Source organism: Thamnophis sirtalis, unplaced genomic scaffold (genome assembly GCF_051295495.1).
Source record: "Thamnophis sirtalis isolate CommonGarterSnake01/CBP01778 unplaced genomic scaffold, rThaSir2_p1.2 scaffold_15, whole genome shotgun sequence".
Taxonomy (NCBI): domain Eukaryota; kingdom Metazoa; phylum Chordata; class Lepidosauria; order Squamata; family Natricidae; genus Thamnophis; species Thamnophis sirtalis.
The window spans coordinates 26282637-26306959 of record NW_028261395.1 but is presented as its reverse complement, the minus strand read 5'-3'; the positions used below and the strand labels follow the sequence as shown (position 1 = coordinate 26306959).

At 38.2% G+C, this 24323-nt stretch overlaps 1 protein-coding gene across 3 annotated transcripts in view; it reads right to left on the bottom strand.

Moving 5' to 3' along the window:
- Positions 1-433: 433 nt before the first annotated feature.
- HERC4 (HECT and RLD domain containing E3 ubiquitin protein ligase 4) overlaps positions 434-24323 on the bottom strand; it is a 43355-nt gene continuing 19465 nt past the window's right edge. For 2 of the 3 annotated variants that reach the window (XM_087702680.1, XM_087702681.1), the window contains exons 11-26: positions 23893-24026; positions 22312-22371; positions 21738-21849; positions 20140-20329; positions 17907-18079; positions 15786-15905; positions 13123-13146; positions 12723-12821; positions 8986-9153; positions 8465-8608; positions 5725-5891; positions 4363-4429; positions 3888-3970; positions 3197-3380; positions 2637-2739; positions 434-883 (exon numbers count right to left, since the gene is read on the bottom strand). In XM_087702680.1, coding sequence (XP_087558806.1) covers positions 675-883; positions 2637-2739; positions 3197-3380; positions 3888-3970; positions 4363-4429; positions 5725-5891; positions 8465-8608; positions 8986-9153; positions 12723-12821; positions 13123-13146; positions 15786-15905; positions 17907-18079; positions 20140-20329; positions 21738-21849; positions 22312-22371; positions 23893-24026 — 2037 coding nt within the window. In that variant the 3' untranslated portion in view covers positions 434-674. The remainder of the gene's footprint in view (positions 884-2636; positions 2740-3196; positions 3381-3887; positions 3971-4362; positions 4430-5724; positions 5892-8464; positions 8609-8985; positions 9154-12722; positions 12822-13122; positions 13147-15785; positions 15906-17906; positions 18080-20139; positions 20330-21737; positions 21850-22311; positions 22372-23892; positions 24027-24323) is intronic. The other variant, XM_087702682.1, reaches the window with a different exon arrangement.

Genomic DNA, 24323 nt, shown 5'->3' with positions numbered 1-24323 from the left:
CTTTCATAGTTTTAATTAGCAAATGACAACTCCATGGACATGTGAAGGAACTGCCAATGAAAACAGCATTGACATTCTCTTGATTGCTTTCATTGTAAAAGAAGATGAACTAGTTGCAAGATGAAATGGTTGCTATATAAATTTTCCTCATGGTAAATTACTCTCTCTTCACCAAACCCATCTCCAAAAGTGGCTAAATATGTTGTACTTGCTTTCTCTTTCTATTTATTGTAACTTTGTTTATTTTAACAAAACTGCCCCAATTCCATAAAGCAATAGACACTCTACTGCTGCTGGAGCATATTTTAAAAATGAAACTTTTAACAAAATGAAAATCTAATTTGACTTTCAGTGATTTGAAAAAAAAAAGCACATCTTACACACACAGCAACATTTTCGCAATATGTGAAATACTAAAATATAGTTATGAAACTTGTGTTTATTCCAACATTGCATTTTTATTAAGATGGCAAAATGCAATTCCACAGTTCGCATCAAGACAATCATTAATATAAGGATTTTTGGCTCCTGTGAAAGAATCAGATCACTGAACATAGTTTATGAACAAGCTTCTTATAATCACCACCACTTGGGTATCACCCATTTTACACTGCAGATCTAAGTATTGGCTTAATGTTCCCAATTAAATGATTGGATGGTGCTGAGTTTTTACATTATACTAAATTGAAGCCTTCACAGTGATCGATTGCTTGGATCAACTTCGATCTCAGTATTTCCTTGTTGGTATATTTTGGAAGATCGAGGAGATTAAAACATGTATGAGATACTGGAAGATATCCGTCTCCACCTCCAGTTGGTTGGATAATAAGACTAAGGCTCTTCATTCCAAGTATAGGAATACGATCACTCCCTGTCAAAAACACTTAAAAAGGAAGAAAATGGAATAATTAAGTCAGATATCAAACGTTTATCACAGAGTACCAGTATATGATATACAGGATATAAAGAGTTTTTGTTAACATACAATGTTAAAGTACTTTTGGCTAAACACAGAATTATTTACTTCTGTGGAATCGATATTAATCAGGAAATGGGCAGACCAAGAATTTAGTGTTCGGGGAGTGAATTGGGTTAACCACAGGGAAGATTTTATTATCATGGTGCTTCCACCCATCACCCCAACACTTACACACCAGATATTCAAAACTCAGTGTTAGATCTAAAGTAAGATAAAGAAATGCATCCCTCCGTTCGGGAGGAAAAATGTTTTTACTTTTCTTAAGTAAAAAAAGAATGTTGCATTGTTTGTCAGTTAAAAGGAATGTTTAACAAAGTTATGTTTAATAAAATGAGAGAATACTAAGGATTCCTAGAAAACTTAAAATATAGCTGTGATGGCGAACCTATGCCATGTGTGCCACAAGTGGCAAGCAGAGCCATATTTGCTGGCACGCCAGCCATCAACTCTGGTACGCATGCCAGCCAGCTGATTTTCACCCTTCTGGTTGGCTTGTTGGGGCTGTTTTTTGTCCTCCCCGAGCTTCAGGAAAGCCTTGGGAGCCTGGGGAGGGTTCGTGCGTGCATGCACGGGGGGAGGGGGTTGCATGCATATGTGCAGGTGGGTGGGGAGGATTGAATTGGTGTGGGCACATGTGTGTGCACGATAGCATGTGCGCACACAATTGTGGCATGCCATAAGAAAAAGGTTCACCATCACTGGTCTATAGTATTTGTTTGAAATATTCACCTTGTATTTTTCCCCTTCTCAGCTTTTTAAAATATATATTTACTTATGCTTTCCACAATACATTCTATATTTTATAGGAAACATTTGCTCAAATTGTAAGGCAGATCCGTATGTACTACCATCACAATATTTGCTGTAAGCTTCAGGCTGATATGTTCTCTTCTCTAGTATGAAGAGGTAACAAAAACTCCTTTCTACAAGATTACTGGAGTTCTGCTTTATTTGGACTATAGTTTTATAATAAACTGACCCAGGCTTCTTTGAATAAAACATAAGACAGACTTCAAAAATACATAACCAGACATCCAATTCTACAGTAAGATTACCCACTCTTTACTTCTGCATATCTTGTACCAGGGACTGCTGAGGGGAAAAGAGATTCTCGCATTTAAGAGCAGAAATGGTTTTCATTAAGAAAAAAAACCCCAACTCCATTCATTCCATTTATACAACTGCCCATCTCACTTGCATGTAATTTTGCACAGGGTAGGGTACTCAAGACAAGAACAAAAAAATCAACCATTAATTAAAAACCGTTAAAAAGCAAAGTAGGTAAGTTGCCTGCCTTCTGGATAGTTAAAAGTAGAACTGAATAGTACAACTGGGTGGCTCTTGCTTATGTTGGAAAGAAGGAGGATAGATTTAGCATTATAGATTTAGCATTACATGCAAAATAGGATCCTAATCAGAACGCCAGTTCGGACCGGTTCACCTGAACCAGTAGCAGAAATTGCGGGTGGCCACGCCTACCCTCCCCAGCTCTAAGGCATCCCATTTAGGTCCCCTTTTTTAGCCAAAGTGCATGTGCAGATGCTAAGCACATGTGTGGATATGCACACGCTCATATTTGCAAACCGGTAGGGAAGGGAAGTCAATACCATCCCTGAACTCCATGGTCAAGATGTATTGATTTTATGAAGATACTTACACAAAAACTGTTTCTTCTTTTCCAGTGATAACTCATGAAAAACTTCCCAGAACAATTTAATTGTTGGATGTTCTGCCCAATATTCTCCTTTGTATTGAGTATTCTAAGGAGAAAAAAAAAATCAAAATCACACTATTAAAGAACATTGTCTCTGGGATTCTTTCTTCCTTCTCCCCTGCAAATGGTAGACTATGTTGACCACCAAAGAAGCATTGAAGTACAGGCAAGGACACTGTAAAGAACTGTGCAAATATGCATGCTTAAATAAGCTATTTAAAAACTTCAGCTGTAATCTTCTATTAACGTAAATGATATTTATCGTGGGATGTTTGGGGAAACATGAAAAGGACTGCAGCATGCATAATTTTCATTTTCTAGCTCACTATTTGAACATTTACCACCAACCATAAGGGTTCGATGTCTATAGTGAGTTAATTTTCTTTGCTTTTTGTAACCACATTCTCTGTTACCAGGGAAGGACAAGAAATCTTGGAAAATAATCTTGGCAATCTGAAGGCTAAATTCTTGAACAGCAGCTAATTTCTGACAGAGCCACCCACCTTCTCTAGTTCTCTCCAGTCGTAGTTGGTGTTCCCAATCACCATTGCTTGCAGTTCATTAGGCTCAAACAGCTGAAGAACTTTACCGCCACACACTTTGTGAAAACCTTCATGGAATGCATCATAGAGAGAAGCCACTGATTTATTGAAGATATAGTCCACGTAGGCATCCACAAACTCTTGCCTAAAACCGGATTAAAAGAAAAGCCATTTAGAAAGATTCAGGACACAATCCATTTAGCAACGGCAATTTTTCTTTTCTTATGAACATTTTGTCTTCCTTCAATGGAATATTCTACAAAATATTCAGTCAAGCAAAGGCTGAATTCAGCTAAATCATGGACAGATATAGTTTTGGAAGTGCTGTTTCTCCTCCTGACTCTAAAACTTCATTTATAGCATACGTTAAAAGCCCAAACATCCTGTTTATGTCTGATTTAAAGTAGGTTAACTAAACATAACACTCGCTGCTTTATTGGTTTCATGCACATCACAGGATGGAGCACAAAAATTAAGAACAGAAGGCAAACTTAGGCCTGTGCTCATTCCCAGCTTCATAAGCCACAATTTATGAAATCAGAGAGGACTATCTGATCTTCATTAGTGTGTTGATGCCTTGGTTCTTTTTAGTTAATTTTGAATTAAAAGTAGAAAGATAAAATTCTAAATGAAATATACTATTACAACCTACCTATTCTGTTTGACAACAGAGATATCAGCACCGTTTGGAATTAGCTCTTTAACTTCTGTGGCACCGAAGTTTTCAACCGTGATCTGTTCAGGAGAGAACAAGTATCTTATTGTTTGCTTGCAGAAGATTTCAACATTGCTTTGTAAGGAGCATCATATCTAATTTTAACTCAAGATAGAAACATACATACTCATGTAGTATGGCCATATTACTTCTATCCTTCTCATCTGTTCCACTACCTTCTCTATAGGAAGCATTATTATGATTACCCTTTGCAATTATGTTTTAATTATATATTGTTATGTTATTATGAATATTATTACTTTGCTGTTTTGGCATGTACACTGAGGACTTATGCACCAAAGACAAATTCCTTGTGTTTAATCACACTTGATCAATAAAGTATTCTATTTGTAGATTAATATTAATTCCACTTTGAAATGAACTGCTGCATGTGCTAACAGATAATGCTTACTGTAAAGTTGAGGCAGAAGGTATCTTCCACATCATCTTCTGGATAATCTAGCAATTGTTGCATACTCCTGGAAAATCAAATATGCTAATCTTTCATTTCAGCAACAGAAGAATTTAGTTAGACTCTGCAAATTTGAAAGGTTTTGCTATCTTTCTACCAAAAACTGAGAACAAGGAGGTACATCCACAAAACATTGCAATGCAGAATGGAAACACCCTCAGTTCAGTTATCCAGCATTTGTTCTTCCTTGAGGAATTTCAACTCTAAGGGTACCTTTTCTGGTCTCCTTCCAACTCTTCATGCTTCCCCCCACCTTCCCAAAATATTTTCTCCTTTTGCCAACTTACATAGTTCTCCACAAATGCATGCTTGAAACCACTCCGCATGTAAATATTTCATTCACAGTACTACAACAGTACCTATTCTAATTCCAGGCACCATTATATAGCATGTGCCAGCATTTTTTTTCTAACATTCCAACATATGGCACAATTCTCCTCAACTATGCAAAAATTCATCTTGATGGCACTATCTTAAGGCAAACCCTCTTACATTGCCTATTTTTAATTTTGATAACCTTCATCCCAAAGTTTTAAAGGATGTGTTTTTAAATATGCACAAATCAAATTCCTTGTTTTTAAAATGTTTTAATTTTAATTGAGTTGCACTGTAATTCCAAACTAGGGAAAAGCAATTAAAATGCCAGGCAGATTTTGTATGTTCATTCAGCACCGTATTCTGTCTTACAAAGTCTCCCCTTGACAACTTCTCCTACAAGTGCCCTCCTTTACTTCTACCCAGATTTCAGAAAAAATATGAAGCCAGAAAACAGGCTGGTCCGAGGGAAGAAATCATCTTAAATCAAAAATTTGATAGCACTGACTTCTTAGAACAGCCACCAAATTAGAGATGGTATTTAGCAGGTTCTCACCAGTTCTGGAGAACATGTAGTCCGAAGAACCGGTAAATACCACCTCTGACTGGCCCCGCCCCCATCTATTCTCTGCCTCCCAAGTCCCAGCTGATCAAGAAGAAATGGGGATTTTGCAGTATCCTTCCCCTGCCACGCCCACCAAGCCACGCCCACAGAACTGGTAGTAAAATTGTTTGAATCCCACAACTGCATCAAATGCTTCTCATTATCATTAGATTTGTGTTTTTAATCAAGAACATGAAATCAAAATTAATTAAACCACAAATGTGTTTATATTAACAGTCTAAGTAGTGCAAAGTAAGCAACATTTATTATGTTATCTTCTGATTAACAATACAGAACTTAATTCTTTTCTCTGATGAAACAAACCAAAGCATAGATAATGTAATTTCTATGTAATTTCTAATATCAACTACAATTGTGTTCACCTGCCAACATCAGGCATTAACTCTTTGAGGTCTTCCAGGGAAGGTTTCTTGTTCAGGAGCTTCTTATATAAAGCCAATGGAAAGTGAAGTTCTACAATAGTAAAATTGTATATTGCTAGTCCGCAAACAACACCGATCAGATGAAACAAGTCACTGTCTTCAAAGGTCTGTGAATACAAAGGAAAAATAATTCAACAGAAAGCAAAGCAAATAATGTTAAGCTACATTGTTCCATGAAGAACTTCACATTATCTGAGTTCTACAAGTAATGTGTGTTTAATAAGTGTTAAACCTCAAGTAAAATTTGAACTTTTTTGAAAGCCAAAACACTGAAAATTAACTCATCTGTTTCAGACTGGAATCTACATTATTAAAGATTCTTCTAACCCAGGGGTGTCAAACTTGATTTCATTGAAGGCCGCATCAGGGTTGTGCTTGACTTTGCGGGGCGGGGATGGTGGCAGGGGGGGATGGCCATTTTGACATCTCTCATGCCAGTGGCGCCCTTGTCAGCCCAAGTACTCAGCCAGAAAAAATGGGCTCCCGAGCTCCATTTTTGGCTACCATGGCCTCCTGCAACCCTCTGCCAACAAAAATGGAGCTCGGGAGGGCCACATGAAGCCCTCACGGGCTCTGTTTTCAGCTGTGACGGCCTCCTGCAACCCTCTGCCAGTGAAAATGAAACTCAGGAGGGCCATGTGCAGCCCCCCCCCCCCGAGCTCAGTTTTTGCTGTGGACCGGTACTTCATTGATTCCAGGGCGGCCCCACAGGCCACATCTAAGCACCTAGCAGGCTGGATCCATCCCGTGGGCCTTGAGTTTGATACCCCTATTCTAACCAGCTTTCTCTCAGAAAAAAAGAACAATTGTCTACTTTAACAATCCTCCCATATTATATAAATTGAACTGATATTGGCCACTACATAGGTAGGAGTCAAATGTCGCCTGGCACAACATGAGGTTGGTCAAAGGAAGAAGATGGAGAGTGCACTCTGTTACCCCAGATCAGAGGGTAACTTCAAAGAATAAATAGGACCCCCTTTTTGCCGAAGTATCAAATTAGCAAGTTAAGGCTCCCATTGGCATCCTTAGAAGCAATACAACTCTGTGTACAATTCATCAGTTATATTGGTTTACTCTTGCAACTTCTTCTCTGCTAAAATACTTCGGCCATTATCTCTAGGCTCCAGCAACATCCTGCCAGTGTTACCGTAATGCAGAGCTGAGGAACCACTTAGGCTCTGAAATTGCTGCTCAGGTTTGAAGAGCCACTCCTGTACATAGATCATGCACATACACAAGGGCCTGCACACATATGCTTATTAACACATGCTCTCTCTTTCTCTCTTTTTCAGAGAGCTGAGGGGTAGGGGGAAGAGGGAGAAAGTGCTAAGTACTACACAGTTCTTAATTTAGGGACACAGTGAATTTCAGTCCTTTATTCCTACATGATGGTCCCTTGCAGCCTACCTAGGAGTAGGAGAAGGGGAGACTAGGCAAGACTTGTGTGGATTACCATGTTTCCCTGAAAATACGATCTCCCCGGATAGTAAGTCCAATCGGGCTTTTGAGTGCATGCGCTAAAATAAGCCTGTCCCCAAAATAAGCCCTCCCTGAATCTATTGCAATGCAGCAGCAGCAGCCATGAGGTGAAACTGCTCACTGCCTCCTGCACCTCAAAAATAATAAGACCTCCCTGAAAATAAGGTCTAGTGCTTAAGACCCTTTCTTATTTTGGGGGAAACACGGTATGTAAATGGCTTTCAAAGGTCATATACAACCCACTGGTGTAGTGGGTTAGTACTGGAAAGACTCAAGTTCATAGTCAGCCACAAAATTTCACTGGGTGACTATGAAGCAGCTGTTCTTTCAGCTCAATGTGTCCCAGAGAACTGTTGATTTGCAAAAGAAAATTGGAGAAAAGAAATGCTGCATATGACACTAGTCCACCATAACTTCCTTTGTGCACCTTTGAGCACAAATTGAGATATTTCAATCTTTAAAGCTGCTTAAAGCAAATGTTTATGTGCTCTTTTGCACTCAATCTGGCTGAAGGGACAACATAATACTCTTAGACAATTCTTCAACTCTAAACATTTTCTGAAACAGGACAGATCATGATTAGGGAAATTGCCCTTTTCCACATTGCTCTTCCATTGCAAAAATTATCTTTCTAGATGCTCATCTGGTGCCAGGTTTGATGCAACTATTTGCTTCTTTTGAAAGGTCTATTTGTTCTTCAATTGTTTTTGCTTATCCTACTGATTTTCATATAATGCTGTTAACTGTATGTTAATTTAAATCGGCATATAAATCCCAATAAACCTGAAACCTGAAACCTGAAACCTAATTTTAACGTTGCAAATGGAAAAGCAGCACATATGTTTTCCTAAAATAAAACAAACCACAACTCAGAAGTCCCATATCTAAGTCCTGCCTCGCACCCCATTGCAAATGTTCTTCTCCCCAACAAATGACCAATACCAGACCTCTACCAGAAAGTTCATAACCAGATACAGCTGCCAGATATATAGAAAGGTGGGAAGGTAATCCATCCAAGCTGAAGCACAAGGCCAAATGCAGAAATCCCATCATGAACCACAAGAAAACAGTTGATGTGAACTGGTATAATTAGAATAGTCTTTTTTTAAGCACACTTAGGGTCAGTTTGCAAGCCAAACCAAGATCTATTCACCGCCATTCCACTAGCAAAAACACCCCCATCATATAGATTACATACCTTATCTGAGAACCAGATCAGTCTCGAAACGTCATTATATATAAACATTCCATACTTGGGATCGAGCAGTTCTCTCATAATAAGCAAGAAAAATTCTTTGCGGACTCCACCTGCATCAACCGCTTCTTCGCCTACAAAAATAACCTAACATTGGCAATGAAGTTAGCATACAAAGTTATAATTGTTATATTCAAGTACAGATTTGGTGCACGGATAACAGAATATACGTATTTTTTAAGAAACAATTTGTCATGGATTTCAAATTGCTCCTAATTTTGATATTCAAATAATTAATGAAATTCCAGTTTTTAAAAAAATAAAAAAATAACAGTGATAGCATTTTTGAATGGCTGGGACTACTAGAATCCTTTATGGGCCAGCTGTTTTTCTGCTCAAAATGTTGGCCTCCCAAAATGGCCATTCCCAAGATGGACCTTTAGAAGGGAAAGAGCAGAGGAGGGAGAATCACAATTGTTAAGTTGATGTGTATCAAGAATTTAAAATATGCCAACATGACCTACCTTGAGAGGCTTCTTGTAATCTAGATTTTTTGTTTTCCTTAGCACTTCCATGGCATCCCCCACAATATTTTCTCTGCGCACAATTAAGATCAGACATGGATTGACAGATTCAAATACTGGGAGAAAAATAGATGAAAAATTCTGTCTGTGAGCCTGGTCAACAGCCATCTGGGAAAAACCAAGTAAAAGCCTTAGGAGTAGCAGTTATAGTCGTGAACATGGGACGAAGACAGAGTTTACATTCAAGAAAATGCATCAGTTGTTAGTAAAATTAGATTAATGGTGATTTCCAGCATTTGCCCCTTAGAGCAAAGTTTTTCTCCATCTTCTTTCCCCACAGATGAACAAGCCCATTGTTCCCAACCAAGAAATTTCTTGCTGCCTAAAGCTTGCTCTGACCTCATCAATGCTCAACAATAATGATGATGATGTTCTAGGGGTTGTTTGGCAACTGCAGGAACACAGGATGTCAGAAACTCAGCCAGAAGCCCAAAGGCTCAATTCTCCATCAGTGTGCCAGCCACATTTTTTTTTCATGAAACTGCAATGTTCAGCGTGACTAAAGGAGCACTCTGAGAAAAACCATACAGGCTGTATTTCATTAACTTACGTTTTATAAATTTAAATTGCATGATATTGAATGTGTTTCAGTACACTGTGTGTTTCTCTGAGCTGGTAGCATTAAGCCAACTGTCAGACCTGGAAGCCATCTTTTACGTTGGGCCTTCAGGCTGCCACATTTTCTGCTGTGGGAAAACGGAAGCAGGGATTGTATGGAGTATGGGTGATATATAGTCTAAATAACATTCCTTTCTCTGCAAATCAAGGACACCTTGCCCTGCAGCTGTGATGGCGTGACTGGGAGGCATCTCCAGTTTTGGACGGTGCCTATTTGGACTATGTGATGGACATGTGGGTGCTAGGCAGGGACTTGAATGTTCATTTGACTGGGGAAGACCTGGAAACTTTCAGATTCGGGTTTTCCCAGAAGTGCCAATATGGCATCTCTAATAAAATGGAACTTTGAGGAAACTCAAGTTTCAGTCTTATTTCGTTGGGGGTGTTACTGGGAACCCTGACATCAAGAACACTGAACACAAAATACTCTGCTGTTGAAGACCCTGATTGCACAGAACAGCTTGTGAATGTTTGGAGTTATCCTGGTGCCCTTGTGTACACTTTTTCTATCTTTACTAAAAAAAAAAAAAAAAAGCACATGGAAACTCAAGTGATTCAAGCCATGATGGGCAATGGAGCTCAGTCTTATGGCCTATCTATTGGCAATTTACATGATATGGGATATTATGATTGGAATGTAAAATGGTAAAGGGCATAAATGATGAAGGAAGGAAGGAAGGAAACGAATGAAGAAACAAATAAAATACCTATGTATTTGTGAAACTAAGATAAACAAGCAAAGTAAAACTAAGAGAAAGGAGAAGACTATAAAAGTTTGCAATGAAGATGGGACTGTTCTTGTGGAATTCATCTGATAAACCCATATAGAATGTAAATGAATGGATATAATCGTGAATGAAAAGTTTAAAATGTAAAGCAGAAAGTATAAACTGGTGTAATTTAAGCTCCTCTGGATGCATACAAATCTAGGAATTTGTATTTGAGTGGATGGTGAATGGTGATAATGGAAAAGCAAGATCAGATGACTTTGGGGAGGGTATTAGCCAGATTTTGGTCCAGGCGATGCTGACTGGGGTGGGGGTGGGGGGAAGAGATCAAGCCCAAAGTCCCTTCTCTACCATGGTCCTTAGGGCTTAACACTCTCCCCATTCTGTTTAACAAGCATTGATACCTAGCTTTACATTTCCAAGCCAGACTGACCAAGTGATGTTTTGAAGATACTGTCTCAGTGTCTGGATGCCATTCAGGGCTCAATGGGGAAGAACAGGGATCAGTTCAACCCTGGCAAAACCGAGTGGCTGTAGATTTTAGGGCTCCCTGGGTCTAAGAATTTTCCATCTAATGAATGGAATTAATGTGCAACTTATGGTCCTCCTGGACTCAAACAGCCGGTGGTAGTCCTAACCAGGATGTCACCCCCAACTAAAGAAGATTCCAAGACTTGAAGTTTCTCAAAGTTCCATTTTATTAGAGATAGCACATTGGCACATCTGGGAAAACCCGAATCTGAAAGTTTCCAGGTTTTCTCCCACCCAACTTAAAAGTCCAGATTCCTGCCCAGCACCCACATGCCCATCACATGGTCCAACCAGGTACTGTCCAAAACTGGAGATGCCTTCTAGTCATGCCGTTCCAGATTCAGAGCAAGATGTCCTTGTTCTCTGAGAAAGGAATGTTATTATGACTATATATCTCCCATACTCCATATAATCCCCACTCCCAATTTCCCACAGCATTGAATGTGGCAGGCCAGAAGGCCTAATGCAAAAGATGGCTTCCATGCCTGACATAGGAGGGCTTTTGCACAACTTTGTGCACCAGCTGTGCCCCATTATGGACTGGGACGCATTGCTTTCAGTCACTCATACCTTAGTCACTTCCTGAATGCATTACTTCAACATACTCTACATGCTCACAGTGATATTAGGAAGTATTGTTGGGAATCTGAACAAGCTATACTTTTAATGCAGCTGATCTATGTGGGAAACTAAGAATCTTAATTATTTAAAGAATGTAAGATTGTACATAGCAATTGGTGATTTAAATTGAAAATTAATGTATAAAATATAGAGATAGTTGAATTGGACAGGAAAATGAATTGAACAGCTGAAAGTTACATATAAATGGCAAACTAGAATGTATGAATGCTGATTAAAAATGTAGTGAATCAGAATAGAGGTGAAAGGGACCTTGGAAGTCTTCTAGTCCAGCCTCCTTCTCAAGCAGGACACCCTATACCATTTCAGAAAATAGTGGATAGTATTTAATCTGCTGTAAGGAAGAGAATGACTGTCAAACATAAAATAGCTTTGTTATACAAAGCAGAATATTGAGGGAAATATAAAAGTAAGTGGAATGCAGCAGAAATTAATTTTTTAAGGAATAGAGAGGGAATCAAGAATAAATGAGTGATGAATTAATGTGGACTTGAGATGGTTTGGTCAGATAGAGGGAATCCATAAGGCCTGAACTGCAAAGAAATGCACGAAGGAGGAATGAATGTGCTAAGAAGAAGGCCCAAAAATCATGACCGCAGTTAATGAGATCCTCAGAAAGAGTGGTGGAAAGTTTATACAAAAAGGCAGTGAAAAAGCAGTTTACAGACTTTGTAGAAAGAAAGATGTTGCAAGACTGGAAAGACATGGATGGATATAGTGCCAGTATAACCTAGAGTTATTAATCCCCCCCCCCAAATCTCTTGCCTTAATTTCTTTGGCTTATAATTTTTTACTTTTTTTGGTATAATGTTCCTTATCTCAGAAAGGGAACAGTGTGATTGGTATGCATGTACTTATGTCACTTGAATTAAATAATATTTAGCTTTGATTCTGACTACACTAATATCTCTTCCCATTCTGAAAAGTGACAAGCCAAGCCACAGCCAACTATTCAAGGCCAAAAGTGATTCTTAGCCAAAACCAGTGCCCAGAGTTTCCCTTTTATAAGAAATATATAAAGCATATTTCAAATAATGAAGATGCAGGAAAAGTTACTTATTCTGAAAAGGCAAAGCACACACTTTTTAGTCAAATTAATCAAGGAATAATCATACTTGCTCTGCACATTATTTTAAAAATAGTAAAGCCATATTAATTTACCTGCATCTGCAGGACAGCATCTGTTTGCAAGAGTGTTGTCTTTGCTTGGGCATCAAATACGAAGGGATAGGTGCAAATTGTAACTGGTCCCTCTGACACCTTAAAAAAAAGGGGGGGGGAATTACTTAAAAAAATGAAAAAAACATTGTTTAATTTATGAACTAAAGGTTGACTACAACAAGAAGCTAAGTGTAAGTGTACAAGTCAATAGATGCAGTTGAGAAATCTTTATTGTTTATACATTAATTATATGCAGTTTCTTCTTTGATAATCTAGATCTGACCAAAGTAGTTTCCAAGTGGATATTATCAGTGTAAACTCAAGGTCTATGAATAAACCCCAAAAATTAATTTTGTTCTGTCTGGTTCCTAAACTTTTATTCTGATAATTAATCACTTACCTCATTTAATCCGTGGCTGATATCCTATTCACAATGCACCAAAGGCAGCAGTAATTAAGAGGAAAAAGTACAGTTAATTTGGGCATGTGAATTTCCATTTTCTTACAGTGCCAAACCTCAAGAATAAATTCGTTTCTCTAAAATGCCCACACTGTTTTATGCTTACAGGGAATGGAGCTGATAAGACAACAATGAGCAAAGACTAAGATAAGGATATTGCCTCCATGCTCCAACCCTACCCAGAGTATATCACTATGTCACCTCCAAAGTTCAATGGGGGTGCTATGCTGGAGTGTCCTTTTTTGTGCCCTATTTATGGTTCTTTGGACACTACAAGTTCTTAATATTAAAGTTCTACTGTTTTTACTCTGAAACTGCTGAGCCTGCAGTAAATCATTAAGTGAAAGGATGAGACAGAAACAGAAAGGCAAGTTCTAACAAGATCATGTCAACCAATAAATCAGTTTGCTGCGGAAGAATAGGGATCTCCAGTATCAGCCACTTAAAACAATTATTCCCAGTATTCTCTTCAATCATTCTTAGAGGCTTTGACAAAATAACACTCTTAATGGGCAAACAAAACAGAGCTTTCCATTTCTTGAGTTATTAACAGCAGAAGAAGATTTCTCAATCAATATTTCTATTCCATTTATTCTAAATTGCCCCTCGGCTACTCTCCAAAACAATTCCAAAAATATTTCAGACCTAAGATACACAGAAGGAGTGGAGAAACAACAGATGCCATGCCTCACTGAGACGTGTGAAGTCAAACAAGGATAGCCTACACAGTGCAACATATCTGGGTAGATCATGGATATACTTGAAGGCAGAAAGGCGTTTTAACAAGGTCCCAGCATTTTGATTAAAGTCATTTAGTGATGCAAAAGTTTTGCAGTTCCAAAACATTGATTTTGAAGCTCAGATTTAGTACAACGTTCAGTATAAACTAAGAGACCATGTTTGGACCTTGGCTATTATCTCAATTAGTGCTTGACAATTCATCAAAACAAGAAACACACCAGAAGCTTGAGATAAACAATTCTGAACAAGAGACACTCACAACCCAGGTAATCTGTCACATCTCCAACACAGATATATCATTTTGTCCCCATATTATAAACAGTATGAAAAGTATTCAGGTTTGTACTTGACATTTTAATACAATATGCATGTAACACTAATTAATACTTGTCAAGTTTTCTAAGGGACCAACCAGCAAGATAGATTTTCTTAATACAGAAAACAGTTAGATATGAAATGTGAAGTGTCTCAACAAAATTAGTCTGACATTAGGGCAGCCATTCTTTTTAAAAAAGCTACATATTTTTCTCCTTCCCCTCCCCACGTTCTCTATTCAGAAAGCTCAGTGTCAACAAAATCAAAATTTCACTAGTAATCAAATGGAAAATTGTCATGGAATTCTAGGACAGCAGAAATTGTAAGAACATCCTAGAAGAATGCAAACTATTTTTGTGCTGCTGTTGCTGCTAATTTCCTAATTATAGCTTAATTCAAGGACATCTTTAACCTTTTAAACCCAGAATAAATGGGCTTTTAAAAATTTAATTGGCTATTATCGTCTGACACTTTAAGTAGCTCAAGGGGTTCACTGGATACAATCTTACTTTGCAATTACAAGTGTCCAAATGAGGCCAAGTTTTGCATCTTATTTTTCTCTTCTAACTGCAGTTTATGTCACTTCCTCTACTGTTCTGCCTAAACTCAGCGCCACATACTTGATACAGACAGTTCCCATTTAATGACCACTTATTCACTGACTGCTTGAAATTACGATGGTTTTGAACAGAGACGACTTCCAACCTGCCTCAGAGTTGTGGCTGTTGCAACATCCCCATAATCAATATTGTGGATTCGGGCGCTTGGCAACCAGCTCCCAATTACAACACTCCAGCGTCCCGTGATTGCCACTTGTCAACTTCATTGATGGCTTCCAAAAAGGAAAACCAATGAGAAAGCCAGTTCAAGATTGCAAATGGTGATGATGGGACATTGTGATTGTGTGCTGTTTGTTTAGCAATGGAGACTGCTAAAACTCCTCTCTGAAGTTGGCAGAGTAACAGGACAATGTGCTTTACCACCATGCTGCAAAGAGGACCCGTAACTACTTTAAAAGCATATATATCAGCTTCTCTAATGCTGATAAAGACATACGGACATATGAATAGAATTATTTATTGGCCAAGTGTGATTGTACATAAAGAAAAATAAAATAGAATACATTCATCAAGAATCATGATACAACACTTAGTGGTAGTCATAGGTTACTAATAAGCAATCAAATTATACTAGGAAACAAATGAAACAATATACATTTTAAAGATACAAGCAACATGGTTATAGTCATAAGAGGAAAGAGATTGGTACTAGAAAGGGAGGGAAGAATAATAGTAATACAGCTTTATCCCAACATAAATCTGTCTTAGACATATTTTGCCACAGGACAGAACATCCCTACAAGAAAACACAGCCAAAAAATGACCCATGTTTCTCACCAGAGCCAAATTTTATATGGCCAAAATCATGCAACGTGCTCCCTAATGGTCGGAAGTAATAAAAATGAAGAACTGCACTATCTACATGGTCATGTACCTATGTGGTCATGTATTAAAAGATACAGTGGGAGCAAAAATTAAGACATTTACCATTCCATATGCCTGCTGCTGGATCCAGTTGAAATAGTCATTTCTTATATCAATCAAATCCTGTATTTCATGTATGTAGAATCTATCATACTGTATTATCTGTCCACCTCTTTCATTCACCTAAGTTAAAAAAAAACACAAGAGAATCTGTCACTAAAAGTATTTCATATTTCACTTCTAAACTATCTGAAATGTCTGTTTCTAGATGAAATGTTAGCTATCTTTATAAATAAGAACAGAAAAGCTAGAAAATATTCATTTTCAGATATAAACAATGTTCCTTTTCCATGGTATAACAATGTAAAACTACTTCTGACTAATAAATAGATTGAACAATTGGTGAGAAGAATTTAATGCTTGAGAAGATGCTAATTTTCTATATGCAGCTATAGCAAAATATCACAATTTTTAGAACTTATTATAATGAGAAGCAGAAGTAGAATGATTGCTGTACAGCAGGGGTATCAAACTCAATTTCATTGAGTACTTTTTAAGTACTCATTGTGCCTCTTGGAACCAATTAATGATGACTACTGAAGTACCACTGTAATTGGGATATAAACATTTTTGTTTAATCACAGAAAACTGGTTATAGAATGCAACTGTGGTAAAATTACCATATTTTACAGAGTATAAGACGCACCTTTTTCCCTCAAAAAAGAGACTGAAAATCTGGATGCATCTTACACACTGAACACAGCATTTTTTTGCCTCCCGAAACCCCGCCCTTCACCAAAAGGGCCGTGCAGAACCTGTAAAAAGCTTTCAGATAACTCCTGGGGGTTGGGGAGGGCAGAAATGAGTGAAAAATGGGCCATTTCTTTTGCTCAATTTTGCCTCCCTCCCCAGCCCCCAGGAGTACTCTATAAGCCTCCTAAAGGCTATGCATGCAATTTTTTTGACAAAAAACGGGCCTGTTTTTTGCTTGTTTGGGGGGCTCCCACCCCCCAGGAGCACTCTGCATGCACCCTAAAGGCTATTCATGCCTTTTTTGGGGGGGGGGGAAGGGCCCGTTTTTGTGAAAAATGGGCCGTTTTGGGAGGTTTGCAGAGTGCAGAAACTTTTTTTTAAAAAAATTGCCTCTTCAAAACCTTGGTGCATCTTATACTCCAAAAAATATGGTATGCTTGAATTTTTGTAATAGTAGCGGCATTGCGGTGGATTTAAAAAGTGGTATTCACTAATTTGAATTAATATCAAAATTGAATGTCTGTAAGTGTGATTTGAACTGTACCCTGATCACCTCAGCTTTGGTTTGGCATATTGTAGCAAAATTATGTATGTATGTATGTACGTACGCACACACAAAACAATAACATAATAACATATTTTTATATCTACACATATATATATATATATATATATATATATATATATATATATATATATATACATATCAAAATTATATATATATGCCAAATATATGCCAAAACCTGCATACCTGTGCCCATGAAAATCTACGAATATATATATATAAAATTCATTTGATCTATGTATGTATGTATGTATGTATGTATATGTTTTCATAGATTTTCATGGGTGTAGGTATGCTTGTTGTATTCAGGTCTTTTCCCATGTAAGATTGTTTTCTTTTGTTTTCACAAAAACACCAGCCTGAAGATGGCGAGTGAGACCTCGCCGAAACGTTGCCACGACAATCTCAATCTTACACAGGAAAAGACCCGAATATGCCAAAACCTGCATACCTGTGCCCATGAAAATCTACGAATATATATATATATATATATATATATATATATATATATATATATATATATATATATATATACACACACATACATACATACACATACATACATATATATATATATATAATGAATTTATATATTATATTATGAAATTGATTTGATTTAATCAAATGAAATTGATTTGATTAGATTTACAGCAGATGCTTTATTAAATTAAAGCAGTTCTCTTCACTAGAAGATAAATGTTCCTTCCAATGACAACTACAGTTGCCAAATAAATTCCAAATTGTCTACAAAATAAGAAGGCACTCTAAAAGAACCTAACCTATAAATTAATACTTGTATCCATTACACTGAAGATAGATATAATCTGAACCTTAACTTGCAAATAATACAGATTTCCAAGACATACCCTATGTAATATTTCCAAAACTTTGAGCGAAGCATGTAGGCAGCTTGCAAAGATTCTTTGCTCTGAAGCAGGGATACCCAACTTGTACAGTTTCAGAAGGTGGACTACAACATCTTTGTAAAGTTCCACAATTCTGAGGAACAATGGAGGTTCCAATATAGACCACCAGTTTTCTACAGACAGGCAAGAAGGTGAGAGTTACTGACGCAGTCTACAGCTGGTTGAATTAGTTTCTATACATTCTCTATGACCTCATTTCACCAACGGTTTAACTCTACATAAAAAAAAACCCCATCCATTTACTCATATTATGTTTTAACTAAAAACTTTTTAATTGCTTCTGAATCATGAAAAGTTTATATGATATAATGAGATATAAAGCAAGCAAACATATTAAACCAATTAAAACAGGAGACAACCTGACATGTTTAAAAACAATGAGCAGATATAACAGAATTTATAAAATGCAGGTAGAAACAGACAGCTTCAAAAATTAAAGAATTAATAGAAGCTCCCTAGAAATTTCTCAGTTGGTTTTTTTTAGAAAAAACTGACTGCCAAGGTTTTAGGACCAGAACTTTGAGGAGGCTCATTATCATATAGAACAGCGGTCGCCAACCTTTCAGTGACAGAAAAGTTTGGATCTTCCGAAAGCAATAATAAATCCTGAAAGTGCTCTCAAAATGTGATCTTAGCCCTTTGGTCAAAGCACAATGTCATCTGAAACAAATTGTACTTCCACTGCCAGATTGGAATCTTATTAAATTCCTACAATTTTATCTTATCTAAAAGTTGTTAGTCTACATGACTGTAGTGGCCCGCCAGCGGCCAACAGATCTGGCAGCAGATTCGGACAGTGAGGAGGTTGGGGAGGAACATGGGCCAGTCCTGGAGTCTGGGGAAGGCTCCGATGAGGGCTCTGTATTGGAGGCAGAGAAGGGGTCAAGGTCGTATGCCAGTTATCAGCTGCCTTTAGTCAGACATCAGTGAGGCAGACGAACAGCTGGAGCCTGTTCCCAGTGTGTGCATGCACAGAGTTGCCAGCTAAAGAACAGGGGTCGACTTGGGAGTGAGGCCACAGGTGGACAATGAATGCTCCCTCCCTGAGGAAATAAAAGAGGAGCGAAAGGGGAGTGGAATTTGCAGGAGACAATTTGTTTGCTTAATTGGTTTGTGACTCTTCGAAACTTGTTGTCAGGTTTTGCAGATATTGGCCTGTCAGCTCTCCAAGCCAGATAATGTCTGTGATTGTAAATCTTCCCTTAAAAGATTTTGCTGGATGTGAATAAGAAGAATTCATAATAAATTAATAAAAAGGGGTTTTTGTCGGGACAAGGAGTTTGCTTCATGCTCTTGGGAAGCTAATGTCTGAATAATGACATCTATTATTATATCTAAACATTGCATAGAGAACTAGCTGAAAAACAGAAAGCTGGATATTGTCCGCATCATCCTTAAAAATAAATGGGATAAAACTGAACCTTAGGAACACAATGGCTAATAAAATCCCACTGCCTTAACTCTTGAGAGCACTCAACCAATCAAACTAGCACCAATGCAAAAGTATGCTCAAAATCTTGTAACAGACAAAAAGGACATTGGAGTGGTCCGAGGGGTATAAACTGTCATTGACAAAATGCATTAGTGTCTTCTTCTGAATCTATGTAGTTCTTAACATATGTCCTTCACTAGCAACTATCTTTAACAATGTGATCCATATGGGAAATCAAAAAATAAATTCTATTTTATATAGGTTTATTAACAATAACCACCACAGATTTGCTACTCAGACGTATATCAGATGTATGAAAGTGAACATACAACAATACAGTGGAATCTCGGGTCACAACCGTTATCTGTTCCAGGACTTCGGTCGGCACCTAATTTGGTCATGACTGAAAGACTGACTGCGCATGTGCGCACAAAAAAAGGCGCAGAAGGGGAAATTGCTACAGCAGGTAAAATAGCTGCAGCTGTGATTGAGCGCTACCGGAGGATGTGTTCATGAACAGAATGAAACTTTTAGTGGAATTTTTTTGGTCGGTACCAAATTTGGTCGTGGTCAGAAGCATTCGTGACCTGAGGTTCCACTGTACTTCTCTTCAATAGTTTAAGAATTGAAAAAAGTCCCAGGTACTGCATACACACCTACTTGAGTTTTGCAATGTACTCATTCATTGCAGCAGATTAACACCTACATATTTATAATTGACATTAAGCAAACCAACCTTACCAAGTACTTTCAGTGGAGCTTTTTCTAGATTCACGATAGCAGTTGCAAACGGAATAGCCAAAGTCATGTAGTTATTTGCTTCATTCATTAAGGGGCATTCTGGCAGTGTTAGAAATAGTCTTAATGCTTCCACATCAGGCAAGGAGCTGGTCAGCTTAGGAATAAGGTTCTTCTCCAAGCTGGCTGCCACCTGGGGATGTTGTGTAAGACAAGAATCTAGTTTTAAATTAAAAACATGGTCTGGGAGAATAAGCCAATAAGAACTGAAAGAGACGCATATTATTATTCGTGCAATTTTTTTAAAAAACTCATTTTTAAAAGCAAAGTACATATTTTTAAATAAAGCTAGCATAATTGTGCCATTTATTTCTGTTCCAAACATGACTAAATGGCGTTGGAAATCAGATTTTAGTCGCACTTTAGGCATGAAAAAGAAACGATGAGCCAGTCACTCTCTGTTATGGCCCACTAGCAGAGCTGACAGCAGATTCGGACAGTGAGGAGGTTGGGGAAGAACAAGGGCCAGTCCTGAAGTCTCAGGAAGGCTCTGGCGAGTGCTCTGCATCAGAGGCACAGATGGGGCTAGGACCGTCTGACACTTTTTAGGTGCCTTTGGAGTCAGACATCAACGAGGCAAACTAACTGTTCCCAGTGTGCACATGTGCAGAGTCATCAGACGAAGGGAACAGTTAAGGAACAAGGGTTGGGAGTAAGGCCACAGGTAGACGGTGAGTGACCCCTCCCATAGGGAGGAGCGAAAGGGTGGGGCATTTGCAGGAGACAATTAGTTCATTCCTGCATTCTTGCCAAGTATTGCGACGTCTGAAAGATATCGGCCTGGCCATTCTCTAAGTCTGATAAAGGTCGGTAATTGTAAACTATCTTGAAAGACTGTGGGCCAGGACTTTGCTGGAGAGGAATTCACTGTAAATTAAATAAAAGGGGTTTATCGGTACAAGGACTTGGCTTCAGGCTGCTGGGGAAGCCTATGTCAGAACACTTCACCTCACAGAATTGTTGTTGTGGGGAAAATAGGAGGAGGAAGCAGTATTAGATATTTTCACTGCCTTATTTTAAAAATAATAAAGGCGGGATAGATATATATAAAAAGGCAAGATGGCATCGTCAGAGCAATCAAAGCTCTGTCTGTTTAATAAAATTAAAAACTACATATCTGAAGAAAGTTGCATTTTGCTTCACCTTTTATTTGTTTGCTGCTCTATCCAGCCACCTTGCTTTGAAAAGTCTTTACTGTTACCCCCAAGGACTTTTGCAAAGCAAATAATACTAGCAAATAAGTCTTCACTTGGTTAAAATGAGACAAAGAACACTTGTCATAGTTTCTTACACAAGCCTAAATAAAAAGTATAAACAAACCAAATCTCTGATACATTATTTATCATTCCATCTTGCTGTGTAAAGCACCTTAATGAAATTCATACTTTTTGACAATTCAGAAATAAAATATTAAATTCAAATATATTCACAATTCAAATTTCCCCATGCATGGTGGAACAAAAAGAATATGGTACAGACGTTAACACAGAATAGCATGCAATGGAATCGAAATGAACTTGTAAGAGATTTTAAAGGCCAACCTGCTGAGATATGTGTGGGTGTTCAGGCTGTATAAGTTTGTGAAATAAAAGCCTGGCAGCAGTCATATCCACTCCTGAGAATCTGGCACTCGTTCTGTAGTGATCATCATTGCTACAGAAAGAAGAAAGGTAAATGTTACTTTGTACACATTTTTCTATATTTTAAACTAACCAATAACCCGGCATTGCCCGGGTATTTATTTATAGGGGAAAAATGTCCGGACCAAATGTAATTTCTAATGTTGGATTTTCCCTTTACTAGAGGGAACCCCCTTTTGAAGAACTGTGAAGCCATTACCATGGCAACTCCACTGTTCTGTACAGTAGAAGCCATTTTACAGCAGTACAGTAGAAGCCATTTTAAGGAACAACAGGCTGTATCTTAACAGAACACACACTCTGAGAAGTTTTACGGGTGTCTTACCCCCACAGTATTTGTTTCCAGAGAGTAAGTCATCTGTGTACCAAGTTTGGTTGAAATTGCTCATGGCGTTACATAGTTATGCAGCCATTTTTTACATATATAAACATATGTTAACATTTTCATTCAGTTATGTATTCATTATCCACTGACCTGACAGCTAAAAAGCTTCCATTTAGGCAGCCAGCAGAAGAAAACATTCCATCTATTTCACTATTACAAAAACAGAAAAAAGAAAAAGACAGGTCCATTAGTGAGTGTGACTAACACACGTTTCTTCTTTTTTGTGTGTGTGTTCTCATCTAGGTTTGTTGTATCTGACATTTTAGTTCCTTTTTGTTTCGTTTTTAAATGTGTTTAACAATTTGTAAAAAGCATTTAATATTATCTACATTTAGTAAAGGGACACTGTGGCTCAGTGGCTAAGAAGCTGAGCCTGTCGATCAGAAAGATCGGTAGTTTGGCAGTTCAAATCCCTAGTGCTATGTAATGTAGTGAGCTCCTGTTACTTGTCCCAGCTTCTGCCAACATAGCAGTTTGAAAACATGTAAAAATGCAAGTAGAAAAATGGGGACCACCTTTGGTACGAAGGTAGCAGTGTCCCGTGCACCTTTGGCGTTTACTCATGACAGCCATATGACCACAGAGACGTCTTCGGACAGCGCTGGCTCTTCGGGTTTGAAATGGAGATGAGCACCGTCCCCTAGAGTCGGGAATGACTAGCACGTATGTGCAAGTGGAACCTACATTTAATAAATTATCATGGTAGTCCTTGACTTATGTCCGATTACTTAGCAACCATTCAAAGTTCTGAGGGACCGACCTAGGGGGGTGCTTATGACTCATATTCAGTGTTCAGATGGTCCTCCCTCCCCCTCAGTCACATGATTTGTGGCATAAATACCCCAGTTATCTCTCTAAACAATGAAAACACCAATAATATTTTTGCATCTCCTGGGTTGGTGACACTCAAACAAACTGCCCTGACAAGTAGATTGACCATTGGCTTATCTGAAGGGTCATTCTTGGTGTACTGCTGGAGTGTCCAAGCAAGGGTCAAATTCTGTCCCATTGCCCAAGGACTGGATTGAAAATCTTTGGCCACGCCCTCTGGCTCCTTCCATCCTCAGTTTTTCAATGAAGGCATGGCCCATCTGAGATGGATGTCCACCTGGCAATAGATCTTCACATGGCAAAGCAGAATATCTTGGAAATAATACCGCAGGGTGGGGTTGGACACTCCTGCAGGTGCACTGAGAACGACCTTCAGGTAAGCCAATAGTCATTTTCCGGTGCACTGCTTGGAGTATCCAAGCAAGGGACATGCCCAAGCAAAATGTCACTAGGGTGGGTGCCCTCAATTAGGTCCACAATCCACATTAAGATTCGGCAGAAACCACGGTCTGCAAGATACGTCTTCCGAAGACAGCATCTGCAGAGCCGTATTTGTACAGTTTGTAATGCCTGACAAATAAAGATGGCGTCCTTGGGCAGTGGGACAGAATTTAACCCTTGCTTGGACACTCCAAGTGGTGCACCGGAGAATTAGCAGTTCATTTCCAGAGTTTTTATGTTATGGCTCCAGATGATGAGGAAAGATATGTAATATCAGATAAAGCACAAAGCTTTATTATTGGCTGGGTATTTCTGGAACTTAGTCCACACATCTTAAAGTTCCCAAGGTTGGGAAAGACTGGTTTATAAGATTTATAAAAAAGTAGGAATAATTCTTACTTTGCTATCTCCACAGGGAGCCTCCCTGCACCTGAAGACGAATAGTTTATTAATTTCTGAATGAAAGCTTCGTTCACAGTCCATATCTGTTTTGAAGTATTTGGATATCTGAAGTCATCTGCTGGTACCAAATCCTGCATTTAAGTGGTAAATGATGTACACAAGAAATTGTGTCAAATGCCTAGGCTGACAGCTGAAAGAAAATTATTCATTCTCTTATTTATACCTGCATTAAAGCCAGCCATGTTTTATAACACAACACTAAATAATAAAACCATTAATACTATGAAAACAATTTACAGTAATGAACAGCAATCAAAACCATGCACAATCCCTTTTTAAGTTGTCCTATTATAATCTTTATAATAGGTTTTAATAACTTGTCCTTTTTTTATTTCTAAGTCACTTCATTCCTGGCTACTTTTTTATAT